The sequence below is a fragment of the Salvelinus namaycush genome, chromosome 20, assembly GCF_016432855.1.
Source record: "Salvelinus namaycush isolate Seneca chromosome 20, SaNama_1.0, whole genome shotgun sequence".
In the NCBI taxonomy this organism is placed as follows: Eukaryota; Metazoa; Chordata; class Actinopteri; order Salmoniformes; family Salmonidae; genus Salvelinus; species Salvelinus namaycush.
In genome coordinates this window covers 29,777,399-29,804,984 of record NC_052326.1, presented here as the reverse complement: position 1 = coordinate 29,804,984, position 27,586 = coordinate 29,777,399, and the positions used below count along the sequence as shown (strand labels likewise).

Here is a 27,586-nt window from a genome sequence, read left to right as displayed (position 1 = left end):
ATGGAAGAACGAAGACATTTTCAGCTTCCAGGAATTGAGTACAGATCCTTGAGACATGGGGTTGTGCATTATCATGCTGAAACATGAGGTGATGGCGGCGGATGAATGGCACGACAATGGGCCTCAGGATCTCGTCACGGTATCTCTGGCAATTTGAATGCACATCGATAAAATACAATTGTGTTCGTTGTCAGTAGCTTATGCCTGCCCATACCATAACCACACCGCCACCATGGGGCACTCTGCTGATGTCAACGTTGTGAACAAACTGCTCACCCACACAACGCCATACACGTTTTCTGCTATCTGCCCGGTACAGTTGAAACCGGGATTCATCCATGAAGAGCACATTTCTCCACCATCCCAGTGACATCGAAGGTAAGCCTTATCCCACTGAAGTTGGTTACGACATCAAACTGCAGTCAGGTCAAGACCTTGGTGATGACGACAGGCACGCAGATGAGTTTCCCTGAGACAGTTTGTGTAGAAATTCTTCATTTGTGCAAACCCAGTTTTATCAGCTGTCCTGGTGGCTGGTCTCAGACAATCCCGCTGGTGGAGGTCCTGGTTTACATGTGGTCTGCGGTTGTGAGGCCGGTTGGACATACTGTCAAATTCTCAAAAACGACATTGGCTTATGGTAGAGAAATGAACATTAAATTCTCTGGCAACAGCTCTGGTGGATTTCCGGCAGTCAGCATGCCAATTTCATGCTACCTCAAAACTTGAGACATCTGTGGCATTGTGTTGTTTGACAGGTGGATTTATCTTGGTAAAGGAGAAATGCTCACTAACAGGGATGTTAACAAATGTGCACAAAATTTGAGAGAAGGTTTTTGTGAATATGGAACATTTCTGGAATCTTTTATTTAAACTCATGAAACCAACACTTTCCATGTTGTGTTTATATTTTTGTTCAGTATAATACTACTACTACTACTACTCCTACTACTCCTACTACTCCTACTACTCCTACTACTACTACTACTACTACTACTACTACTACTAATACTACTACTACTACCAATGCATTGTTTGGAAAAGGCTCTCAAGGTAAGAATTTCACTGTACAGTTTTACACCGGTTGTATCCTGTGCACGTAGCGAATAAACTTTAAAACAAGCTTTTAATTCCAGGCCATTTCCCATGTAGGCTTAATGCTTCTGGCCAATCGAATCAGACAGGTAGACTCTGGCTGCTTTCCGCTGGACCTCTCCCTATTACCACACTAAAGAGCACCATAGACGTGCTGTGTCTCCACTTAAGCAGTCTAATAAGCGGAGGAAACGATGACGTCACTGTGGTCTACATATCTACCTGTCCACTCTGCTATGAGGTAGACTGACCTGAGACCTGACCCGTGACTGTCAGCAACCCTGTTAGGACACCCATGCCTTTGTGGTAATGAGATCAGAGCATTAAGCCAATTAAAGCAAACACACACACACAGACCAGCCGCCTGTCCGTCCGCCCAACACTGGGCAGCCAGGACAAAGAGCCAGCCAGGCATAAAGATAAATTGGCTGTCTGGGTGCTGTCTGTGACGCCCCAATGTAGAGAGGTGTGGATGCCAGTCACCGCAGAGTGACCACAGCAGATTAATATTGGACACACTGGCTATAGACCTAGGTCAAATTAAGATGCTTAACCTAATATCAAAATGACATGCAATGCATATATGCAACCAGAATCCTGTTAGTTATGCTAATAGTATGTGTGTGTGTGTGTTTGTGTCCTCCAGAAAAGATCCCTCTGCTACAGGCATGCCATCACTGCCATCTAGTGGTAAATAATAGGCCATTACATGAACAGCCATAATAAACACATCTTTAACCTTTCAAACATTGCTCTTAAAATCTTCCAATACATAAGGACTGAAATACTTCTAAACAGTAGGCCTATGCACTGGTTGACGAGAGGTCAACTAATAGAGCTTAAGATATGCTGTCAGTCATAATATAGGCTATGAGTGTATGATAACCTCTCTTCAGCTGCTGCATTACATTGGAGCAGTTAAGGAATGTCTCTAACCAAAAGAGCCATTGACAAACATCCTCAGTTAAGGAATGTCTCTAACCAAAAGAGCCATTGACAAACATCCTCAGTTAAGTGGCAGTTCGTTGGCAGACCTGTAAGACATGGTGTTGAAACTGTAACATAAGCAAAAGAGAGAGTTTGAGGCATTAGAAGATAATTCCAGCTCTGTCTGCATCCATCAGGCATCTTTTCCCCAAGGGAAGGCAGAGAGGACTGAGACTCCATTCCCCTGCTGGTGGGGTTGAAACATACTTTTTTCTCTCGCTCTTCTCATCCGTTCCGCTTGTGAGGAGACATTAATTGCACAGCCCACATGCATACTAAAACAGCTCTGTTGGAAAGCCTGTCAAAACACACTCACTAAAATATTAATGCACAAGGGAAACAGACAGCGAGCAGCATGTCACTCTTCCCCCCTTTTCAAATATTGCTTTTCCCCTTCTGGAACTCCTCACGCACAATTTGAATTGTTCCTTATTTGGATGAAGGACTATGGTGAAGTGGTATTGGCAGCCCAAGGATAGAAAGCAAACAGTATAACAGTATAACTCAGAAGTAGTACTGGGCATTTCCATGGAAAAGGACCCATGAGCACCAACATGTGACGTTCATAGGAGCAGACGATTTATCGTGACAAAAGGCCACCATTACATCAGTGTTTGAATTAGCCTACAGTCATTACATGGAAACAAATGTAAAGAACAGCTATAATCACATTCATCAAGTCAGCTACCAAATATCAACTCATGGGAAGGTGACTCTAGGCTAGTGTGCTGCTGCTGCATAATGCCTTGTGTTCAGTAGTAATGATAGCTATGCTGTGCTTTAGATCTGGTACTAGCATCTCTCCCTCCCTCTGCCCTGCAGATGCAGATACACCAGTCGGTATCAACCAGGACTGAGGCTTTTCCATTTCTCCATAGAGGCCCTCACCACAAAGTTCCTCTACTATGACTCACTGTCAGAGTTTACACAACCTGCACTTTCATATTCACAGACAGAGACAACAGGAGAGAGAGGCGAGAGAGAGAGAGCGAGAGCGAGCAAGCGAGAGAGAATGAGAGCAAGATAGACAGAATGACAAGGAAATAGACCGGCAGGTTAATGTGTTACACACCAGTTGCCTAACTGAATAACTTTGACAGAATTTCTTCAGAAAGTATTCCTTACCCCTTGACTTATTCCACATTTTGTTGTGTAACAGCCTGAATTCAACATGGATTAAATATATTTTTTCCTCACCAATCTACACACAATACCCCGTAATGACAAAGTGAAAACATGTTTGTAGAAAATGTTACACATTTATTGAAAATGAAATACAGAAATATCTAACTGACATAAGTATTTACACCCCTGAGTCAATACATGTCAGAGTCACCTTTGGAAGCGATTACAGCGATGAGTCTTTCTGGGTAAGTCTCGAAGAGATTTGCACACCTGTATTGTACAGTCGTGGCCAAAAGTTTTGAGAATTGACACAAATATTCATTTCCACAAAGTTTGCTGCTTCAGTGTCTTTAGATATTTTTGTCAGATGTTACTATGGAATACTGAAGTATAATTACAAGCATTTCATAAGTGTCAAAGCCTTTTATTGACAATTACATGAAATTGATGCAAAGAATCAATATTTGCAGTGTTGACACTTCTTTTTCAAGAACTCTGCAATCCGCCCTGGCATGCTGTCAATTAACTTCTGGGCCACATCCTGATTGATGGCAGCCCATTCTTGCATAATCCATGCTTGGAGTTTGTCAGAATTTGTGGGTTTTTGTTTGTCCACCTGCCTCTTGAGGATTGACCACAAGTTCTCAATGAGATTAAGGTCTGGGGAGTTTCCTGGCCATGGACCCAAAATATCGATGTTTTGTTCCGAGCCACTTAGTTATCACTTTTGCCTTACGGCAAGGTGCTCCATCATGCCTTTTCCAGCATTGTTCGTCACCAAACTGTTCCTGGATGGTTGGGAGAAGTTGCTCTCGGAGGACATGTTGGTACCGTTCTTTATTCATGGCTGTGTTCTTAGGCAAAATTGTGAGTGAACCCACTCCTTTGGCTGAGAAGCAACCCCACACATGAATGGTCTCAGGATGCTTTACTGTTGGCATGACACAGGACTGATGGTAGCGCTCACCTTGTCTTCTCCGGACAAGCTTTTTTCCAGATGCGGAAAGGCGATTCAGAGAAAATGACTACCCCAGTCCTCAGCTGTCCAATCCCTATACCTTTTGCAGAATATCAGTCTGTCCCTGATGTTTTTCCTGGAGAGAAGTGGCTTCTTTGCTGCCCTTCTTGACACCAGGCCATCCTCAAAGTCTTCGCCTCACTGTGCGTGCAGATGCACTCACACCTGCCTGCTGCCATTCCTGAGCAAGCTCTGTACTGGTTGTGCCCCGATCCCACAGCTGAATGTATTTGAGGAGACGGTCCTGGCGCTTGCTGGACTTTCTTGGGCGCCCTGAAGCCTTCTTCACAACAATTGAAATTAATATTTGTGTCATTCTCAAAACTTTTGGCCACAACTACAATATTTGCACATTATTTATTTTTTTATTCTTCAAGCTCTATCAAGTTGGTTGTGTTAAGTTCATGTTTTAAGTATCCCTATACTTCTGTTATTACGGGGCTATCACTCAGTCAAGAGTGCGCCTGCGCAGGGAGGGAGTCGTTGATGAACCTAGCCTTGAGTGTAATGGCTACCTTGTAGTGTGTTCATATAGTATAGTAAACTTTGTTAAACTGGAACCTTGTCGTTGTGTCATTTCGAGTTAACAGGTTGTTGATCATTCCTAGACAGTCATTTTCAAGTCTTGCCATATATTTTCAGGCCGATTAAAGTCTAAACTGTAACTAGAACACTCAGGAACATTCCATGTTGTCTTGGAAAGCACCTCCAGTGTATATTTGGCCTTATGTTTCAGGCTATTGTCCTGCTGAAAGGTGAATGTCACCCAGTGTCTGTGGGAAAGCAGCCTGAACCAGGTTTTCCACTAGGATTTTGCATGTGCTTAGCTCTATTCAATTTTATCCTAAAAGAAAACTCCCTAGTCCTTGCCGATGACAAGCATACATATAACATGATGCAGCCACCACCACGCTTGAAAATATGAAGTGGTACTCAGTGATGTGTTGTGTTCGTTTTGCCCCAAACATAATGTTTGTATTCAGGAAATAAACATATTCTTCGACACATTTTTAGTAGTTTTACTTTAGTGCCTTATTCCAAACAGGATGCATGTTTTGGAATATGTGTTATTCTGTACAGGCTTCCTTCTTTCCACTCTGTCATTTAGGTTAGTATTATGGAGTAACTACAATGTTGTTGATCCAGCCTCACTTTTCTTCCATCACAGCCATTAAACTCAGTAACTGTTTTAAAGTCCCCATTGGCCTCATGGTGAAATCCCTGAGCGGTTTCCTTTCTCTCTGGCAACTGAGTTAGGAAGGACGCCTGTATCTTTTAGTGTATTGATACACCATCCAGAGTGTAATTAATAACTTCACCATGCTCAAAGGGATATTCAATGTCTGCTTTTTATTTTTACCCATCTACCAATAGGTGACCTTCTTTGTCGAGGCATTGGAAAACCTCCCTGGTCTTCGTGGTTGAATCTGTGTTTGAAATTCACTGCTCAACTGAGGAACCTTACAGATAATTGTATGTGTGGGGTACAGAGATGAGGTAGTCATTCCAAAATAATGCTAAACACCATTATGGCACACAGAGTCCATGTAGCTTATTATGTGACTTAAGTACATTTTTACTCCTGAACTTATTTAGGCTTGCCATAACAGAAGGGGTTGAATACTTATTGACTGAATACATTTTAGCTTTTCATTTTTTAAATTAATTTGTAAAACTGTCCCCCAAAAATAATTCCACTTTGACATTATGGGGTATTGTGTGCAGGCTAGTGACAACATCTAAATGTAATCAATTTTAAAATTCAGACTAACACAACAAAATGTGGAAAAAGTCAAGGGGTGTGAATACTTTGAAGGCTCTGTAGTAGCTTGTCAGAGCACTAGGCCCGTCCCCGACAAAAATACATCTCTGTCAACCGAGTCGCCTGTTCTTTCGACCAATCGGTAGGTCGACATTTTCAAACATATATTTTTCCATATATAGATACATCCTATCAACTATATGCAGTGAGCTTGTCTGATGCTCTAAGCCCACTGTTTGATGAAATAATTAAGACACACAAATGACTAGAGGGAGTCCGACCTTAATTGATTTGATTGTGCCAACCGGGCCCAGACTTGCTATGCTATGACAACGAATGACTGTCTGACTAGCAACTATTGGCTCGCTCTCCTCCCTGCTGCAGCGACCACCACAGAACATTAATAGTGTTTATCACGCTGTCCATGTTGGTGAAGCTGCAACATAATTAGGTTACAGCCATTACTGACTGAAAAGTTTGACTGAAGATCCCTCATTTATTTAGGAAAAACATTCCCTATTCCCGCAACCCTTGCTCTCTTTAAGTGACACATGTATGCATCACATGCATGTGACCAATAGGGCCTGACCTATAGAATATCATAATCACATCAATAAATTGGTTATAACAAACTCAAAACACATGTGACAGCGACATGGATGCAGAGGACGTGACAAATAAACTTGAAATGGGGGAATGTTTATTTGCTGCTCAAGAGGTAAAGGGGAAGTCAGATGTATGGAATAAATTTGACTAGTTGCGGAAAATGCTGGAGATCAAGAAAAATAAGGTACGGAGCAAGCGCTGTGTGAATATTATGTGTACCAAACAGGTGCTGGTAGATTACAATATCATTTCTCTGACCATTTGGAACAATGTAAACACTAAATAAATGATAAGCGTACCAGAGAGTATGTTGTAACGTGCTTTTTATTGTACTTATTCTTTTTAAAGCATTTATTGCTGCAAAGACTAAAACCAGTCGCAATCATTCGTGAATGCAATTTCCAAAATGGAACGGTTTATTTATGATTTACGCTAATTATTCAAGGGTCGCTTTGTTATGTTATTTTAAAACTAAAATGCTTGATTGCATTGTAAATCATGAATGACTCGTATGCTGTGTGATGACATGAACAAATTGATGATTGATTGATACAGTACAGCAGCTTATAAGTATTTAAATAAAGGCCTAAGTAAATTACGGGATTAAGACTAAACGCTCTTAGGCCTACAGCTCGATTGTGGTTATACAAGGCTGCTATTGTGAGCCTACTAATGATAATGACATTACTTATTCTAATAATGATGATCATAACAATAATAGTAAAAATAACAATAAGGAGATCAAGAAAAGGGGGGGTTATTATATTTTGGACAATTTGGAACACTAAATCAATTAAATAATAGAAGAGAGGCTGTTCTAATTAAAAAAAGTGTAAAGCCCTTATTACAGCATAGCAAAGATTAAAAACAGCCAAATTTTCGAAACTGTTTATCCGACAAACAATTTGTGGTTGGTGCTCACAGAGGACTGTTGCTCATAGAATGAGTTGGCTATTAAACAAACACTCAAACAGGCAACAGAATTCAGACTAGTAATATGACATTTTTGGCCGATACCGATATTATATATTTTCGTTGCCCCAAAAAAACGATACCGATATTTAAAATTGTAATGGCCTTTTAAGCACTCTAGTACAGTTAAATAGTTAACACACACACATCAGTCTAAGGCACTGCATCTCAGTGCAAGAGGCGGCGCTACAGTCCCTGGTTCGAATCCAGGCTGTATCACATCCAGCCATTATTGGGAGTCCCATAGGGCGGTGCATAATTGGCCCAGCGTCGTCCGGGGAAGGCCGTCATTGTAAATAAGAATTTGTTCTTAACTGAAATGCCTAGTTAAATAAAGGTTACAGACACACACGCAAAAGTTATTTTGTTGGCATTTATGCATGTCCCCATTACCAGGAAAACATAATCAAAACCTTTCACTTACTTGCATAATTCTTTCACTTACTTTCTGTGCTATTTCGTTGTTCATTTGTTCAGTCGTTTCATTCTCAATCAGGATTTCTATGGAACGCCGTTTAAGTCTTTGCGTGTCAAAAAAGAAAACAATGACCAGTAGATAACCTTATTTGATGTCTCAAATAAGCTTGTTGACCAATCAGGACCTGAATGACTGCACGTCACATAATAATTGAAGACATTCATACATATTTTACGTAGTTATTACACATTGATTACACTATCACTTGTATTTCATGTTACAATGATTCATCGATACGTATGCTATGATGCTGGTAAAGTTGTCTCGCGCACCTACAGTGCTGGTCATAAAAAAAGCTAGCTAGCTCATGGATGCAAACAATGTTCTTCCCTAAAGACATAGCAAAAGGACATCTGTTTCAGCTAGCTAACTGTTTTAGCTAGCTAACAATATAGATGGTGTCATCATCTAAAATAACCCTAATTTATGAGACCGTTTTTATCTATGTGAAGCTAGCCACAATAAGGATTAGCCACAATAGAGGACATTGAGGTTAGCGTTCAAAATAAACGTATGGCATAATTCTACTTGTATTCATTTGCATCACTGTCAATGACATACTTTTATTTTGAAGGCAAACTGCAAATTCCACTATTGTGCCTAATCCTTATTGTGGCTAGCTTCACAAACACATAACCCGGTCCAGTCGAGCATCACAAGCCAGATGAAGCTAGCTGGCTGCTTATAACGTTACCTTTGGGCAGCAGGGTTAAGTAGCTGGCTAGCTAGTTATTTTCATGAACTGAAGTTCAATTTCAATAGGCAAACAACAAGTGGCTACCTAGCTAATACTTACTCACAAGGATTCCTAAATCATTGCTAAGAATAATGAAAATGGCTGAAGTTTCTACTGGTCACTGTTCTCAGGCTGGTTGTATTGGTGCTAGCTAGGTACCAAGCTAAAGCTAGCTACCCCAGAAGTTGCGGTTGAACAAATGATGCTTTATTACCAACACGGTATTGTAAACACATTGTTTGTGGCCGGTGTTTGCAGACTTTTTTGTACATCAATTACAGTGCTACTGTATCTTTTTTGACACAAAAAGACCCAGACGGCGTTCCATAGTATGGTTTTGGCCTTTCTAGGGACTTTTTCCTAGCCCCTGTGCTTCTACACCTGCATTGCTTGCTGTTTGGGGTTTTAGGCTGGGTTTCTGTACAGCACTTTGAGATATCAGTTGATGTAAGAAGGGCTATATAAATAAATGTGATTTGATTCAAGCTAGTAGCAGTGACAATATTACAGTGTAACTCCAGTAGAGCAACATCTGAAAAATAGCGCACTTGGTAGTGTGTACCGGTGCTCAACCAGTCAGCGAAAGCCAATATCACCCACGACAGAAAACGGTTTATTGTCAAGGGCAATGAATTCCATTCTCTTGGCTTTGATGGATTTCGCCTTTGAGTTGTCTCGCTGAAATGTTCTTACTCTTTCAAATGACTTGTTGACTGCTCGATCCACACAGCAGACATTGTTGGCTAGGTTAGGAATGCTGTGTTGCACGTGTAGTGCAACATTTTACGTGGGGTCATTACAGCATGTACCTACGTTATATTGGTATGCACGTCAGCTTTGACATCGGATTTGCACATCGGCATTAAACTAGACATCAGTCCATAACGGATCGTGCATCCCTAATTCAGACCCCTTCACTTTTTCCACGTTTTGTTACGTTACAGCCTTATTCTAAAATGTATTAAATTACATTTCTCCCTCATCAATCTACACACAATCTACCATAATGACAAAGCAAAAACAGGTTTTTAGAAATGTTTGATCATTAAAAAAAATTAAAACAGAACTATCTTATTTACATAAGTATTCATACCCTTTGCTATGAGACTCGAAGTTGAGCCCAGGTGCATTTCCATTGATCATCCTTGAGATGTTTCTACAACTTGATTGGAGTCCACCTGTGATAAATTCAAATGATTGGACATGATTTGGAAAGGCACACACCTGTCTATATAAGGTCCCACAGTTGACAGTGCATGTCAGAGCAAAAAACCAAGCCATGAGGTCGAAGGAATTGTGTCGAGGCACAGATCTGGGGAAGGGTACCAACAAAATTCTGCAGCATTGAAGGTCCCCAAGAACACAGTGGCCTCCATCATTCTTAAATGGAAGAAGTTTGGAAGTACCAAGTCTCTTCATAGAGCTGGACGCCCAGCCAAACTGAGAAATCAGGGAAGAAGGGCCTTGGTCAGGGACGTGACCAAGTGCCCCCCTTTGGACTCCTGTTGAAACTGCCATTTCCTGCAATCTAGAGCAAAAATACTCTATTATGGTGTGGTGCCTGGACAATGATTACATAGTGGCGCAGCCAGTCCACAAGATGGTGCAGCGCCCCTCTTACATTCTTTACCACAAAGACAGTTTGATGTCACACATCAGAGAAAGTTGACTTGAATGGGAATATCTGCTGTTTTAATCCTCCATAGGAAACCTATTGAAATATAGATCATAGAATAGACATGATCATTTAAGTTGATATTCGATGGTAGGTGAACCGGAGGCCATCTTTGTGGTAGTAATTAGAAGTTAAAATTTCAATCCAATAAAAATGTAAATGTGTACCAGCTAAATTGCAGTGGTTGAAACCGGTTCAGGGAACAGAACCGAATACCAGAAATTAACAAAAAATGTTGAGGAACAGAATCAGAATGAAAGTAACCTATACCGTTTCGGAACAGAACCGTTATTTTAAAAGCATGTGAACCGGTTAATAATGTTCTGGCCATTTTTTTCTAGTCCCACAAGAGCCCTCACTCTGTCACTCAGAAACTTATTCCAGTGTCTGCCTGCCTGCTGAAAATATTTGCCAGTGCTTCTGTGTGTAGGCTACCTGCCCCTCCCCCTCCCTCCCTCCGAAACACAGTCTACTGTAGCCTACTGAAGTTACAAGCGTGATTCAGAAATTAGAGATTTTCTATATTAGAGAAGACTGGATTAACTTTTTTAATGCTACTTAAAAAGGTACTATAGTTCACGTTTCAAATTGGATTTATAAAGTACAAAAAGGTAAGTTGTTTTTATTTTAATTCTGGTGCCACTTGGCACACAGAAGCTTGTTAGTTAGCTAACCAACTTTTTGAAGTTCAGACATTATAAATTCCTTCATAGAAGTCGCTCCTCAGTTGGTATAATTCTGTGGGCCTAATTCAGATAATGCATGTCATAACAACACGATTACCAGTGCTTCAAGCAAAGCCTCCTCCTCCATCGTCTCTCGCCCTCTCCAAAAAATGTATGTTGCATCTTGCGCCCTACACTCATCTGTCCAATAGCTTGCCTGCTCCATAGTAAGATACTCTAGCCGCACTGATTGGTGAAGTAATTTAATGTTGAGCTAAATGTAAATACAAATCTTAGGTTTAAAATGTAACGATATAAAACGTAACTTTTTGTGGGTTCGAACCGGTTCAGAACAAAACTTCAGGTCGGACCTGTGTAACGGAACAGGAGGGGGGTGGGGGGGGGGGGGGGGAATGATGGTTCTGTTCAGAATTAACATGTATTTATTTTGGGATAGGTCCATTCTATGATTGGTTGAAAGAAATTGATAATATGAAGATTGTGGGAGCTGTACTTTCAGATTTCATTGCAGCCTTTGATATTATTGACCAAGTTGTATTTTCGATCAAAAGTTTGAATTGAGGTGAGTTCCTGCCTCCTCATTAATTCACATACATTTTCTGTCTGGTGCTCGCATTGCCGTCCCTGTTGTTTTCCTTACAAATAATAACTTTGGACATGTGTACGTTCCTATAAAAGTAAGTTCCTTATTTTCTGTAAAACGTTGTCGTTTCTACTGTAGGCACATACAGTAAGTATGGAGCATAATGTATTTACAGTTTAAATCACATTTTCAAGTACTGTTTACAAATAATGCATTCTGAATATTGCATAGATTGTAATGGACACCTAACACTTTTTTGAAGGTTGTACTGATTATAATGAGCTAATGATAAGCTATTTGTCAGCTATGTGTGGCGCCATGTTTGTTGACATTATACAATGCATTCTGGGTGTCACAAACGTCTCTCAGACCAAAGATGTTATAACAAAAGGAGGTGAAGGAATGGTTCTCATCTTTCGGGTAAACTTCCGGAAGTGAATAAAGGGAAGTGAATGATCGTAGACGACACACCCCCTTCAACATGCATACTATAAACAGACCAAACTCATAGTCTCCTCTTATTATCATCTTTGGTTGATGTGAAAAAACAAACATGGCAGCGCGCACAAACTACCCATTGTCGAATTACTTTAGATTTCTTTTTAAGCGTTTTTTTCTATCAATTATTTCGATCAATGGTGAGCTCACCTGTTATGTGATTAATGATAAATAGTAATTGCTATTAACTAATTCAAATTGTAGTTTGTCTGTTATGACCATAATTTTATAACTCTCGGCTGACAGAAACTACAATTTGAATTAGTAAATAGCAATTACTATTTATCATTAATCACATAACAGGTGAGCTCACCATTGATAGAAATAATTGATAGAAAAAAACGCTTTCTAGAAATCTAAAGTCCTTCGACAATGGGTAGTTAGTGCGCGCTGCCATGTTTGTTTCCTCAGTTATCGCTATGACAAATGTAGCCTACATTTTCCGGTTTGTAAGATTGTGTTATGCTGTAGCTACTTCTGTGAATGTCTGAACATTGCATCCAAAAATAATATTGTGGCTGTTGAACAAGTTGAGGAGACTAAAATACTTGGTGTTAAACTGTCGTGGTCAAAACATAAAGATTCAATGGTTGTAAAGATGGGGAGAGGCCTGTCCATAATAAAGAGATACTCTGTTTTTTTGACACCACACTCCACAAAGCAAGACCTGTGGGATCAAGTTTTATCTAATTTTGATTATTGTCTAGTCATATGGTCAGGTGCTGCAAAGAAAGACCTAGTTAAGCTGCAGCTGGCCCAGAACAGAGCGGGCTAATATTAATACTGCGTGTGCCAGTCTCTCTTGGCTGAGAGTTGAGGAAAGACTGACAGCGTCACTTCTTGTTTTTATAAGAAACATGAATGTGTTGGAAATTCCAAAATGTTTGCATAGTCAACTTACAAACAGCACGGACACACACACACTTACCCCACCAGACATGCCACCATGGGATTTTTTCACAGTTCCCAAGAACAAATCCAACGAAACGCACAATATTATTCAGAGCCATGAGTGCATGGAACTCCCTTCCATCTTATATAGCGCAAGTGAACAGCAAACCTTGTTTTTAAAAAACGAATAAAGCAACACCTGACGGCACAAGCCCTCTCCCCAATGTGACCTACTTGTTGTGTGTATGTACTGACACGGATGTTTAACTGATAGATGCACACACACTACGTTTTTAAATTGGAAATTATTTTGTCTTTAATATATTTTTCACTGTTTCAGATACCAGTAAGACTAGCTGTCGCTATTGGCATCCGCTAATAGGGATCCTAATAAATCAAATAAAAATGTGAGGTAGGGCTGGGCGATATTGCAAAAATATTATATCACGGTATTTTTTTTTTTAAATTGGACGGTATGACGATATTTTTAGTTTTTGAATAATTAAGGTTCTACATTTGCTTTATGAGTACTGAGTAATCCTAGGGTGGCAACACATACAGTTGAAGTCGGAAGTTTACATAGACTTAGGTTGGAGTCATTAAAACTTGTTTTTCAACCACTCCACAAATTTCTTGTTAAACTATAGTTTTGGCAAGTCGGTTAGGACATCTACCTTGTGCATGACACAAGACATTTTCCCAACAATTGTTTACAGACAGATAATTTCACTTCAAACTCAGTGCCTCAGTGCCTCTTTGCATGGGGAAATCAAAATAAATCTCAGAAAAAGACCTCAGAAAAAAAGATTGTAGACCTCCACAAGTCTGGTTCATCCTTGGGAGCAATTTCCTAACACCTGGTGTTACCACATTCATCTGTACAAACAATAGTACGCAAGAATAAACACCATGGGACCACGCAGCTGTCATACTGCTCAGGAAGGAGACGCGTTCTGTCTCCTAGAGATGAACGTAATTTGGTACGAAAAGTGCAAATCAATCCCAGAACAACAGCAAAGGACCTTGTGAAGAAGCTGGAGGAAACAGGTGCAAAAGTATCTATATCCACAGTAAAAACGAGTCCTATTTAGACATAACCTGAAAGGCCACTCAGCAAGGAAGAAGCCACTGCTCCAAAACCGCCATAAAAAAGCCAGACTACGGTTTGCAACTGCACATGGGGACAAAGATCGTACTTATTTGAGAAATGTCCTCTGGTCTGATGAAACAAAAATAGAACTGTTTGGCCATAATGACCATTGTTATGTTTGGAGGAAAAAGGGGGAGCCGAAGAACAACATCCCAACCATGAAGCACGGGGGTGGCAGCATCATGTTGTGGGGGTGCTTTGCTGCAGGAGGGACTGGTGCACTTCACAAAATAGATGGCATCATGAGGACGGAAAATTTGGTGGATATATTGAAGCAACATCTCAAGACATCAGCCAGGAAGTTAAAGCTTTGTCGCAAATGGGTATTCCAAATGGACAATGACCCCTAGCATACTTCCAAAGTTATGGCAAAATAGCTTAAGGACAAAAAAGTCAAGGTATTGGAGTGGCCATCACAAAGCCCTGACCTCAATCCCATATAAAATTGGTGGGCAGAACTGAAAAAGTGTGTGCGAGCAAGGAGGCCTACAAACCTGACTTAGTTACACCAGCTCTGTCAGGAGGAATGGGCCAAAATTCACCCAACTTATTGTGGGAAGCTTGTGGAAGGCTACCAGAAACGTTTGACCCAAGTTAAACAATTTAAAGGCAATGCTACCAAATACTAATTGAGTGTACGTAAATGTGATAGTTTTTCGCAATTCCTGACATTTAATCCTGAGTGGCTAAGGTGTATGTAAACTTCCGACTTCAACTGTACATTCTAAGTGATTTCAATGAGTCTTCCTCCATTCTGATTTTTGAATACTGTTCAATTCAACTAAAACAAATTTCAGCACTTTTATTATTTCTGCATTTCCTGCACTCAATTGCAGTGGTGGAAAAAGTACCCAATTGTCATACTTGAGTAAAAGTAAAGATAAGTTAATAGAAAATTACTAAATTAAAAGTGAAAGTCACACAGTAAAATACTACTTGAGTAAAAGTCTAAAAGTATTTGGTTAAAAATATACTAAAGTATCAAAAGTAAATGTAATTGATAAAATGTACGTAAGTATCAAACAATTTCAAATTCCTAATATTAAGCAAACCAGATGGCACCATTTTCTGTTTTTTGTTTTGTATTTACGGATAGCCAGGGGCACACTCCAACACTCAGACATAATTTACAGACAAAGCATTTGTGTTTCGTGAGTCCTCCAGATCAGAGGCAGTAGATGACCAGGGATGTTCTCTTGACAAATGCTTGAATTTGACCATTTTCCTGTCCTGCTAAGCATTCAAAATGTAACGAGTACTTTTGGGTGTCAGGGAAAATGGAGTAAAAAGTACAGTATTTTCTTTAGGAATGTAGTGTAGTTGTCAAAAATAAAAATAGTAAAGTAAAGTAGATACTAAAAAAAATAGGTAATACTTGAAAGTATTTTTACTTAAGTACTTTACACCACTGCTCAATTGAGAATTTCCACACTGTCACGTAGGGCTGCACGATATGGGCAAATAATCCAGAACTTATTTTTAACCATATGTTGCAATTGCGATTTGACTTGCGAATTACAGCAAAACTGTTGGAATCATGGAAATAGAATGACTATTCTAATTCTATAGTTAGAATATAATAGTGGGCACTTTGAAAACAGTGTTGTTTCTGATGACAACAAATTAAAATTCCAGGGAGGAGTTATTGTGACAGGGTAGGAACTAGTGTTGATAAGTGTTTCCTAGGGGACCCTATAAGCTTTGGCTACGTTGCATGTTTTCTCATAGCTACTTCATGTAACTAACATATTCTTGCTTTGCATATTCCCCTTTGATTTAGAAGATACGGTGGAACAAACAACATGCTGATTTAGGTCTACACCATCACTGATATTATCAGGCTGTATTAGCTATGTTTGCTCTTACTCAGTATATTTACAAGCTAGCAATTAGCATCTCACAAGATTTTGTGTAACTTGCTAACAAAAGACAAACTAGCTGTTTGCTGATGTAAGAAACACAAATTAATAGTGTCATTATATAACGCTAGTGGATTTATATTATGAAGCAAAGTGAAAACAGCATTATTGTCATCAACATTGTTGCATGTGCTGCATTGACCATGCAGACTGAAAGCAAGTGTCATGGTTGAGGAACATCAAATGCGCTCCTTGAGTGACAGGGGGTGTGGCTAGTTCTGTGTGGAAAGTAGCACGGCGAGAAAGAGCGGAGAGAGATGACTCAAGTAGCGAAGTAAACTATAAAAATTGACATTACACATGGCATATCACATTTAACAAACTAAATATTCAAATACCGGTATAGAAGGTAGAGTAAAAACCCAAACCGGTCCCTGCATCAATACCGGAATATCATAAAATACAGTATACCGCCCAGCCCTAATGTGAGGCCTACAGTCAGTGTCCAGACTTCAGTTAGTCTACTACTCCAACTACTAGGCTACTACACTCAAATAATTCTGCCAAAGAGACATCCCTTTCAAAACACCAAAAAGTGTTTTGAATGAAATTTGGTGATTGTTATTCATTAGGCCTACTACACAAGTCTTGTAACCTGAAATGATGCATACACTTCTGTCCGCGGGCAACTCTCGGCCACTCATCTTTGCCGTGACAAAATTTCAGTGTCATCATTGAACGCATTTTTGGAACATATTCCACAAGTTTAAGTCTATTCGCTAATTTTTCATCCGACTGACATGCAGTAATGATAAATAGTGTAATAGCCTACAGTTCTTGGAATATACACCAAGTGTACAAAACATTAAGAACACCTTCCTAATATTGAGTTCCACCCCTCCCTTTTGCCCTCAGAACAACCTCAATTAAATCGGAGCATGGACTCTACAAGGTGTCGAAAGCATTCCACAGGGATGCTGGCCCATGTTGACTCCAATGCTTTCCACAGTTGTGTCAAGTTGGCTGGATGTCCTTTGGGTGGTGGACCATTCTTGATAGACACGAGAAACTGTGCGCTACGGTCACAAGACGCAGGCCTCCTAATTGTCCCTAGAATTTCTAAGCAAACAGCTGGAGGCAGGGCTTTCTCCTATAGATCTCCATTTTATGGAATGGTCTGCCTACCCATGTGAGAGACGCAGACTCGGTCTCAACCTTTAAGTCTTTACTGAAGACTTATCTCTTCAGTGGGTCATATGATTGAGTGTAGTCTGGACCAGGAGTGTGAAGGTGAACGGAAAGGCTCTGGAGCAACGAACCGCCCTTGCAGTCTCTGCCTGGCCGGTTCCCCTCTCTCCACTGGGATTCTCTGCCTCTAACCCTATTACAGGGGCTGAGTCACTGGCTTACTGGTGCTCTTTCATGCCGTCCCTGGGAGGGGTGCGTCACTTGAGTGGGTTGAGTCACTGACGTGATCTTCCTGTCTGGGTTGGCGCCCCCCCCTTGGGTTGTGCCGTGGTGGAGATCTTTGTGGGCTATACTCGGCCTTGTCTCAGGATGGTAAGTTGGTGGTTGAAGTTATCCCTCAGGTGGGGTGGGGGCTGTGCTTTGGGAAAGTGGATGGGGTTATATCCTTCCTGTTTGGCCCTGTCCGGGGGTATCATCGGATGGGGCCACAGTGTCTCCTGACCCCTCCTGTCTCAGCCTCCAGTATTTATGCTGCAGTAGTTTATGTGTCGGGGGGCTAGGGTCAGTTTGTTATATCTGGAGTACTTCTCCTGTCTTATCTGGTGTCCTGTGTGAATTTAAGTATGCTCTCTCTAATTCTCTTTCTTTCTCTCTCTCGGAGGACCTGAGCCCTAGGACCATGCCTCAGGACGACCAGGGATGATGACTCCTTGCTGTCCCCAGTCCACCTGGCCGTGCTGCTGCTCCAGTTTCAACTGTTCTGCCTGACCTGACCTGTTCACCGGACGTGCTACCTGTCCCAGACCTGCTGTTTTCAACTCTCTAGAGACCGCAGGAGCGGTAGAGATACTCTTAATGATCGGCTATGAAAAGCCAACTGACATTTACTCCTGAGGTGCTGACTTGCTGCACCCTCGACAACTACGGTGATTATTATTATCTGACCATGCTGGTCATTTATGAACATTTGAACATCTCCACCCGGCGCAGCCAGAAGAGGACTGGCCACCCCTCATAGCCTGGTTCCTCTCTAGGTTTCGGCCTTTCTAGGGAGTTTTTCCTAGCCACCGTGCTTCTACACCTGCATTGCTTGCTGTTTGGGGTTTTAGGCTGGGTTTCTGTACAGCACTTTGAGATATCAGCTGATGTACGAAGGGCTATATAAATACATTTGATTTGATTTGTTGAATGTGAAAGACCCAGCAGCGTTGCAGTTCTTGACACACTCAAACCAGTGTGCCTGGCACCTACTACCATACCCTGTTCAAACGCACTTACATATTTTGTCTTGCCCATTCACCCTCTGATTGGCACACATACACAATCCATGTCTCAATTGTCTCAAGGCTTCTCAAAATCCTTCTTCAAACCCATCTCCACCCCTTTATCTACACTGGTTGAAGTGGATTTGACAAGAGGCATCAATAAGGGATCATAGCTTTTACCTTGATTCGCCTGGTCAGTTCTTGCTCTTTTCATGACATATTCATAATGTTTTGTACACTCAGTGTATGTTTTAATTATTGTGATAGGCTCATGTTTTACGGTACGCCTTACCGTTCTGGCTTACTTTCACTCCTGGTCTTGCAGGAATTTCACATCACAAATGTAATCTTCAACCTGTTTCTCTTGTAGCCTGTCTGCTCCTATTACCATTGGGTCACATGAGCGTATCCAGCCCGCCCCACTCGCCACCCAGCCTGTGTTCAGCCCTTATCATCAGTTATGATCTCAGTACACATCTAGGCTATCTAACAGGCAGCTGTTGTGTGGCTGCCACAGTTTGTTGACTAAACACCCAGGCTCATGTAAGGACTGAATCCATAAAAATACAGTTCGCAGCTGTATATTTATAGGTGGTGCATTACAGTACAGGTATAGTAAAATATTAACATGGATGTAACAATGATACTCCACGAACTGTTGCAGTGTAAAATTACTAAACAGTGGGGCATCAAGAAGGAGGCCTGACACTGGCCTAGGAACAACCCTCAAGACAGTTTGTTCTTACAGCCACTGTGCCAGAAGAAATTCCCCGCAAGCACTATAAATGAAAATGAACAGAACTGCATAAATACTAGTCAGGGTGTACTTACTAGACTATATTTAGTGTCATAAGTTCAGTTCTCATCTGACCCATGGGAGGGAGGATTTGCCCATCTCGTTGACATTTATGAGTCAGTTGTATGCTAATGCCAAAGTAAACTGGAACCACAATAGGGGGGAAATCATCAGCTGTGCAACATGGTATTGTACACACCACACACACACACACACGCACACACTTCAGGTGCCTTACCTCTGTGGAGTCATCGTAGGACACACGGATGGTATTGAGCTTTGGCCCAATACTGACAGTCTCTGTGAAGGCTGCACCACAATCTTTATAAGGTCCTTTATGGAGTTTGTAGGCAATCGTAACGTTTTTGATATAAGGCGACCCTGTCTTGATATTGACCTCAGTGAACAGCCCAGAGTACACAACAGCTGCAACCACCGTTACAATCAAACACAAGATGAGAAACACTATCAGTGCTAAAATAATAGAGTCAGACATTTTCTACACTAAGACTGGTGCCACTGTTGCAACTCAACCTCTTCCAAGTGAAACGTTCTGTTTTGACAATGTCAAGCTCTATATGAAGTGTCAAGAAGAGCCTCCTCGGAATGTACAAATTTGCGGACAGTCTACAAACTACAAAGCGCAAACGTCATGAATAAGATATCCCAGACATTTGAAAAGAAGATACATATGAATTGCTTGTGATGTAAAAACGAGAATCATCCGTACAACTGTTGTTTGCATTCATACGATTTTCCGTGAAAACTGAAGGTAGGACGAAAGATTTTTATAACTAACCCAAGATAGACCAGAGCCTGTCGTTTCCAATGGAACAAATTAATCATAGTCTGCATCACAAGCACGAAGGTGGGCAGAGCCAAGCACAAGCTAGTGAGATCCTATTGACGCGTTTTATAATTTATTTGCATATTTTCGTTAGGGAACGCCTACTCTGAAGTGCGCATGGGCAGTAACTCACCCCGCCCTTGCACTCCTTTTATACGTCGCAATTTTTAGAAACTTTGGCAAAGGGTACATTATACGAAACGCAGACCACTCTGTTTGTTACCAATTTTAGTTTTGGAAACAGACAACTATATGCAGATCAAATGTTTCATCGATGAGAAAATTTGCAGAATCTTGGCCAAAATCCATCTCGCTCCATCTTCTCCCACTGCCGGCCACTGGGCTTCCGCTCATCATATTTGGTAGTGAGTTGAAACGCCAACAGGATGCTTCACATGTATACATCCGGTAAGATATCTGGCTCATTGCTCATCTGTGGTAGGACGGTAGCCTTATATAGCCTAACACAGTTTATTTCCCTAAACACAGGAACATGCTTCCCGGATAAACCATCTAGCCTCGTATGAAGGGGTGTCCCTTTTCGACGAAGCTATAATCATAAAAATAACATAACATTTGTGCATTATTATTATTACACTATCAATCGGCTGGTTGGCTAGTCCAGGTGCCATTTATTTTAAAGTAGCTAAAATATATTACCACGAGACTACAACCGCATCCTGTTACACTATGGTTGTGTAAACTTCGTAGGTTCCCTGACCAAAGAGATGCGTACATGGGGCGTGTTGAGCGGATTACTTTTGTCATTGTAGGTTACCGCCTTTCAAAATGTTGCATTATGGGGATAAAATTGCCAGACTTGCACCTAGCCCCTACATTCAACCCTACGGATAGTTTAGTCACAAAACTGATGAGTTAAATAGCAAATGTGCCTACTATGGTTTTGGCACATGCGCTGTAGCCAACAGCTCGCAGATAGCCTACCCGCACTATGATGAGATTATTATGGATAAGAGCCAGAATATTTAAGCATTGATCATGTAACCAGAATAAGACTCGATATTTATTGTAATGGAGCATCAAGATCACTGTGCACATTCACCACCCTGTGAAGTTCATCATACATAATTTCACCTGTAGCCTTATAAACTACTTGGTTTCCTGAGTCGTAGTGGGAGGACCACACACCATATCGTGTGACTAAGTTTACCTCAATATGATGGTTATTATATTAATATTTGCGCATAAAGGAGTTTCCACCGACATTTCTCACAATATTAATTTTAGAAACAAAAAGATCCCACCATATCGAGCAAACAAATTTTCTGTTGGCATTTATCAAATTCTACCGAAACTTATTTTTTTCCATCACAGCTGTCATAATTTGTTTTACACGGTATGACTTTACTCGCAAAACTGTGGGCGGAAATGTGGTTAGTGTACTACTTTCAGCTGTCACAGATACACCTCCCCCAACTTTCGTCTACAGTTGGTTGTTTTCGCCTTACCACTCAAATGAGTCCATTGCATTATCTACTACAGTTTCAGGTAATCAATCAAGCTTGTGAGACTGGAAACAAGACTAACTTGTAAATTGTATGTATTTGAATGATACAGTACGTCACATTATGATAACTATTTGGTTTCAATAGCATCACCTCTTGAAAAGCGTAATCAGAACTACACATTTCTGATTATTCATGCAAAACAATTGCGCACATTTAGCTCTATCAGAGTTGTAGCCAGGCCTGCTGCAACCTGGTCTCAGAGCATTTTGTATTATTCTGTACGTAAATCAAGACACTCCATACAGCATATGATATGTTTCATAATGTATGTATTAATTTGTGATTGTCCTTCCCCCATTTCGTATTATATGTTACGAATTACAATTCGTATTATATGTTACAAATTTGCATAACGTATGATATGTTACAAATTCTAGGTAGGTGGATAACGTTAGGTTAGCTAGGCTAGGACTTAGGCACTAGGGTTAAGGTTAGGGTTAAGTTTAGGAGTGTGGTTAAAGGGTTATGGTCAGGGGATGGAGAGGGGTTAGCTAAAGGGCTAAGTTTAGGGGAAGGGTTAGATAACATGCTAAGTCATTTCAATGTAGCTAAAAAGTATTAAGTAGTTGAAAAGTTGCTAAAAAGCTAAAGATGTATGTGATGAGATTCAAACTCACAACCTTTGGGTTGCTAGACATTTGTGGTATGTCCCTACCCACCCACCCCATTTTTTAACCATACCAAACGTAACATATCATACTAATTGGAGCATTCCGGATTTACGTTTACTATGTTACCAGGCTGGTATACCGTACCAGTCATAAAAAAAATATTAGTAGAGTGCTGATTGGCCAGCTCATCCTAAGGGAGATGACATATTCTATGAGGAAATAACATGCATTTTTTTTAAACGGTCTGTTTGAGGTGTTGTTTTTTAAAGTGTTTCTTCTCCAATTGATGCTTTGGCCACAAATACGAGTATATGACGAGTCAACAACATTTGGATATGAGTTAACAGAATGTTAACTTTTAAAAGTGAGATTTTAACTACGCAGTTACTTTAAAACATGCAAAACTTGATTAAATATGTTAAAGAGAATCTGTAAAATATTTAAAGAGAGTCTTATACATGAATAATAATATTTACAGTTGAAGTATTTCATTGCAACATACTGTATCTTCAAAGTAAATCTAACTTTTCTGCATTCAACAGCTTTCCGAAACGTCATAATTTCATAAGATACCCTTTCTCAGCCTCAGACATTAGTGTTTAAAAAAAAAAATGCAGCACTCTAATGCTGTTTGCAGTGTTTTGAACATCCACTAACATAGTGACCCCTCCTTCCACAGTAATCTCCTAATTGTCCATTTTCTCAATGGCAGCAATGCACTAGGAATCCTCTCTTGGTTCTCCCTGACCTATTCCTATCTGAGGGGGCAAAGGGATATGCAAGGTTAGTTTGTTGACACAAAAGGTCAAGAGTTCACAGAGTCGACAGTATTCATACACATTGTCTGTCCTAATTATCCAAGTCATCTGCAATTTCATCGTTATCCCCCTCTTCCTTCCTGTTGCCATTCTTCCTCTCCTCAGTGTCACTCTCCTGGGCCTGAAATAAACAGTAAAACATTTGTTTGAGCTCTCTAATTTTGCCACAGCAGGGCATTGGACAGGAAAACATCTCACTTTGCAAGCAGAGGAAGCAGCTATGTGTGATAAACAAACTGAGCAGTGTTTTAGAAGGATGCTGTATTGTACAGCAAATCCCCCCTAGTGTAGAATAGAAGGCTACTGTCTAACAACATGGCTCAGTGCGCCTGAACGTGCCTCACTGTTGTTTTCTGGATCTAGCCAGTAATGATTAGCTAGGAACAAAAACATTACAACGTATCTTATCAGCCCAGTGTTCCACACACAGCTTCCCATTTGAGGTTTACGGACAGCTGTAAGGGAATATTCACTACATAATGATCCTCTACAAATCGAACTGTTCTTGAGATTACCGGAGCGCCAAGAGGCTTCTAAACAGCTTCTACCCTCAAGCCATAAGACTCCTGAACAGCTAATCAAATGGCTACCCACTTTATTTGCCCTCCACGCTGCTGCTACTCTGATATTATCTATGCATAGCCACTTTAATAACTCTACCTATATGTACATAATTACCTCAACACCAGTGCCCCCGCACATTGACCAATTGACTCTGTACTGGTACCCCCTGTATATAGCCCTGCTATTGTTATTTACGGCTGCTCTTTAATTATTTGTTATTCTTAGCCTCTACTTTTTGTTGGTATTTTCTAAAAACAGCATTGTTGGTTAAGGGCTTTTAAGTATGGATTTCACTGTAAGGTGAATTCGGCGCATGCGACAAATATAATTTGATTACAATAGACAGAAAGCTTGCAGAAAATTAAAGACTATAAAACACCACATAAAAGCTTTTGTCTGTTTCCCTTATGGGAATTTAGAATAGTCTTTCAATCAAATATGTAACAAAGAGAGAAATTATTTTAGAAATTACATTTAACTCAGTAGCTTCAAAAGTTCATTATGGCCAGTACCTCATCTTCTGACTGCGCCTGAGGCAGCAGGGAGCCTTACTCCTCTTCATAACCCCTTTGAGCATTGAGAGGATCTCCTCACCCTGCAACACAAAGGCATCTATTTGATTTATTAGGATCCCCATTAGCCAACACCAATGGCGACATCTAGTCTTACTGGGGTCCGACACAAAGAAAAAGACATTAGACTTTGCAATTTACATACATTAACATGTAGTGTGTGCACGTCTATCAGTTACACATACAGTACCAGTCAAAAGTTGACACACCTACTCATTCAAGGGTTTTTCTTTATTTTAACTATTTTCTACAATGTAGAATAATAGTGAAGACATCAAAACTATGAAATAACCCATTTGAAATCATGTAGTAATGAAAAAAAGTGTTTTATTGCTTCTTTAATCAGAACAGTTTTCAGCTGTGCTAACATAATTGCCAAATGGTTTTCTAATGATCAATTAGCCTTTTAAAATTATAAACTTGGATTAGCTAACACAACGTGCCATTGGAACACAGGAGTGATGGTTGCTGATAATGGGCCTCTGTAGATATTCCTTTTTTTTAATCTGCCGTTTCCAGCTACAATAGTAATTTACAACATTATGTCTACTGTATTTCTGATTAATTTGATGTTATTTTAATGGACAAAAAAATTTGCTTTTCTTTCAAAAACAAACTTTTGAACGGTAGTGTAGATTTTATTGTGTATTATGTATTGATGACTATTGTAAATTGTGTCAAATAATTCAGCATTAGGTGCTATTAACACCATGTAATGTTGCCTTATTGAATTTTAAATACACCATTCTCTAGTATTTTTGCCCTCAGTATTTTGTATTGTATCTTGTGCTTTTTAAAACTGAAATCCAACAATGGCATCCCCAGGTTCAGGAAAGACTCCAGGAAAAGACAGCCATACTAGCAACAACATAAAAGACTGGTAATATAATAGTTATGGAATCTGTCTGACACTGTGGCAGCGAGAGCCAGTGTCAATGTACTGAGACTCACCTTCAGGCACACATTGAGCACGGGTCTGTTGTCAAACACCTGGCAAGGAGAAGATGGAGGTGACACAATACACAGACTACCTCTAGCTTCTCAACACCCAAACCCAGCCAGCAGAGAGCCCATCCACATGCACACACACAAACAAACACAACTGCACTGGAGCCAGTAGAGCATGACAGATGGCTTGATCTCCCTCCAGCCAGAGTGTGTGTTGGAGAGGCAGAACACCCGGGGGAATACATGTTTACATGCTTCTCATTTGGCGTGGGCACAGTCATTTAAATGCTATTTCCAGCAATACATCTTCCATTGGGAACTGAACAACCATTACACATACTAGACCCATCATGTGTTTGAATAAGGGTTAACCCACTCATGACAAGCTCCTAGTGCAAACAGACTCAGTACTTTGACCACGTTGACCAGGATGTGGAAGTCTGACAGCCAGGTTCCATGACAGCAGCTTCTCACTTCACCTGGACACAGAAATGGGTAAATGTCCCATTATAAATCACACCGAGTACACACTAATGCTTGCTGAATGTATGCAGTCACACACAAGCGTATCATAGTCACTGCACAACGTCTACTAGCGCTCACTAGCTTGCATCTGCTCTACTGGCAGTTCCTCTGGGCATGTGTCCATTTGTGTAACTGGTGTACCTCAGTGCTGTCACTGTGCCTGACAGGGTGAATCTTCCTCACAGCCTTCTCAAGCTCTCCCATCATCCCCTTATAGAACAGGAATGAGAAGGGAACAAACACACCATGAACACAGAATAGTATTATTCACCTTACAGCCAGGGGAGCATGGCAACCACAATAGCAGGAGAAGAGTTACAATAAATGAGGTTACAAGATGGTTGAGTCTCCCCTATAAAGTAAATTCCCCTTTCCAATGTCTGTGGTATACTGACACCCAATGGCCACCTTAATTCATTAACTGCTCTACATCAGTGAATACATGTGAGACACACACCTGAGGAGAGTCCCGTTGTCTTTGGGTCCCCTTTGGTTCTCTCTGTCTCCGCTCGAAGTCACCCACTCCTGGCACAGGAACTGCCGGGCTAGTTGCTAGAGGCAGAGACTGTTATATACTAAACAGACCCTCATTGAAAATAAATGCAACTTTTCAGAATATCATTACATCTTCGGAATTGACTGAATTGAAATTGATCCTGATACAGTCCATTTTACTGTTGCATCAATCCTATAGACATTGATTTAGTGTGTGTCTTACCAGTCTGCTCCCTGTTTGTAGCCTGGTGCCCTCTCTCAGCCACCGTGGTGAGCAGCTGGGAGAGACACAGAGCTATGCTGAGGCTGGGCACTGTGGAAGTTCAGCAGGTACTTAAAGCTGTGTCTGAAGACCAGAGAGATAGGGGAGAACCGCTTCACCATACTTGTCACACACACACAACACTGGCTGTGATCTGATAGGGAATGTTTCACCTCTCAATTGATGCGCTGGTCCAAGGTCAGTTCAGGACCTCCCTCTTTCAGACGGTCAGCCAGCAGTCCCAAAGCTTTCTTCAGCAGGCCATGGTGCTCTGGTTGGGAAAAACCAGACCTAACACACAATAGTTGCAGGCTTTTGTTGCAGATCACTAACACACCTGATTCCCATTTGTTGAATCAGGTGTGTTAGAGCTGGGCTGAAACAAAAGAAGCCAACACCAACCTCTCCAGGACCACAGTTGCCAAACCCTGAGTAATTGTCATTTCCTGGAAGGTGCGGCCCTGTGATGATATTTTCCTGAAAGGCAGGAGTGTGCAGGTGGTGTTGTGTTAAAGTGTGACTGACCAGCTGAAGGTGGTGTGTAGGACCTGTAGGAGGAGCTGGTAGGCTGAGGACAGCAGCTGGTGTTCCTTCACATCAAGACCTGGGGAGTCCACCACCCCCTGGTTTTTAGACAGCAGAGTCTGCACACAGCAGGAAAGACAGTCACAAAGGGGGACTACAACAATGAGCTAAATGTGTGCCGAGACAGAAAGTACCTGGAAGTGATTGTGGCAGTTCTCCAGGTGAGTGCAGAGGGTAGGCAGCAGCTGGACACAGCGATGTCCTTAGGGCTCTTCTGTTGCAGGTGAGAGCCCTAAGGGCCTATGTTTGAGGTTGTGGACAGGTGTCTTTTATACTGATAACAAGTTCAAACAGGTGCCATTCATACAGGTAACGAGTGGAGGACAGAGGAGCCTCTTAAAGAAGAAGTTACGGGTCTGTGAGAGCCAGAAATCTTGTTTGTTTGTAGGTGACCAAATACTTATTTTCTTAAAAATCCTACAATGTGATTTTCTGGATTTTTTTTTCTCATTTTGTCTGT

At 40.9% G+C, this 27,586-nt stretch overlaps 1 protein-coding gene and 1 long non-coding RNA gene across 8 annotated transcripts in view; both read right to left on the bottom strand.

The window, feature by feature from the left end:
- Positions 1–20,203, bottom strand: part of LOC120065218 (testis-expressed protein 264-like) — a 126,518-nt gene extending 106,315 nt beyond the window's left edge. The window contains exon 1 of the mRNA XM_039016019.1: positions 19,609–20,203. Within this exon, the coding sequence (XP_038871947.1) occupies positions 19,609–19,866 (258 nt within the window). The 5' untranslated portion in view covers positions 19,867–20,203. The remainder of the gene's footprint in view (positions 1–19,608) is intronic.
- Positions 20,204–22,417: 2,214 nt separating this feature from the next.
- On the bottom strand, positions 22,418–27,449 carry LOC120065217. 7 transcript variants are annotated; one of them, XR_005478650.1, is made up of 7 exons: positions 26,503–27,449; positions 26,242–26,336; positions 25,926–25,994; positions 25,636–25,738; positions 25,263–25,301; positions 24,252–24,334; positions 22,418–23,296 (listed from the first exon to the last, which is right to left on the bottom strand). It is a non-coding gene; the product is annotated as an uncharacterized LOC120065217 (long non-coding RNA). The 7 variants fall into 7 exon arrangements; XR_005478654.1 differs by having other exon boundaries at positions 25,263–25,738; positions 26,503–26,625; positions 26,715–27,449; XR_005478653.1 differs by having other exon boundaries at positions 25,263–25,738; positions 26,503–26,832; positions 27,067–27,449.
- Between the last annotated feature and the right edge of the window lie 137 nt (positions 27,450–27,586).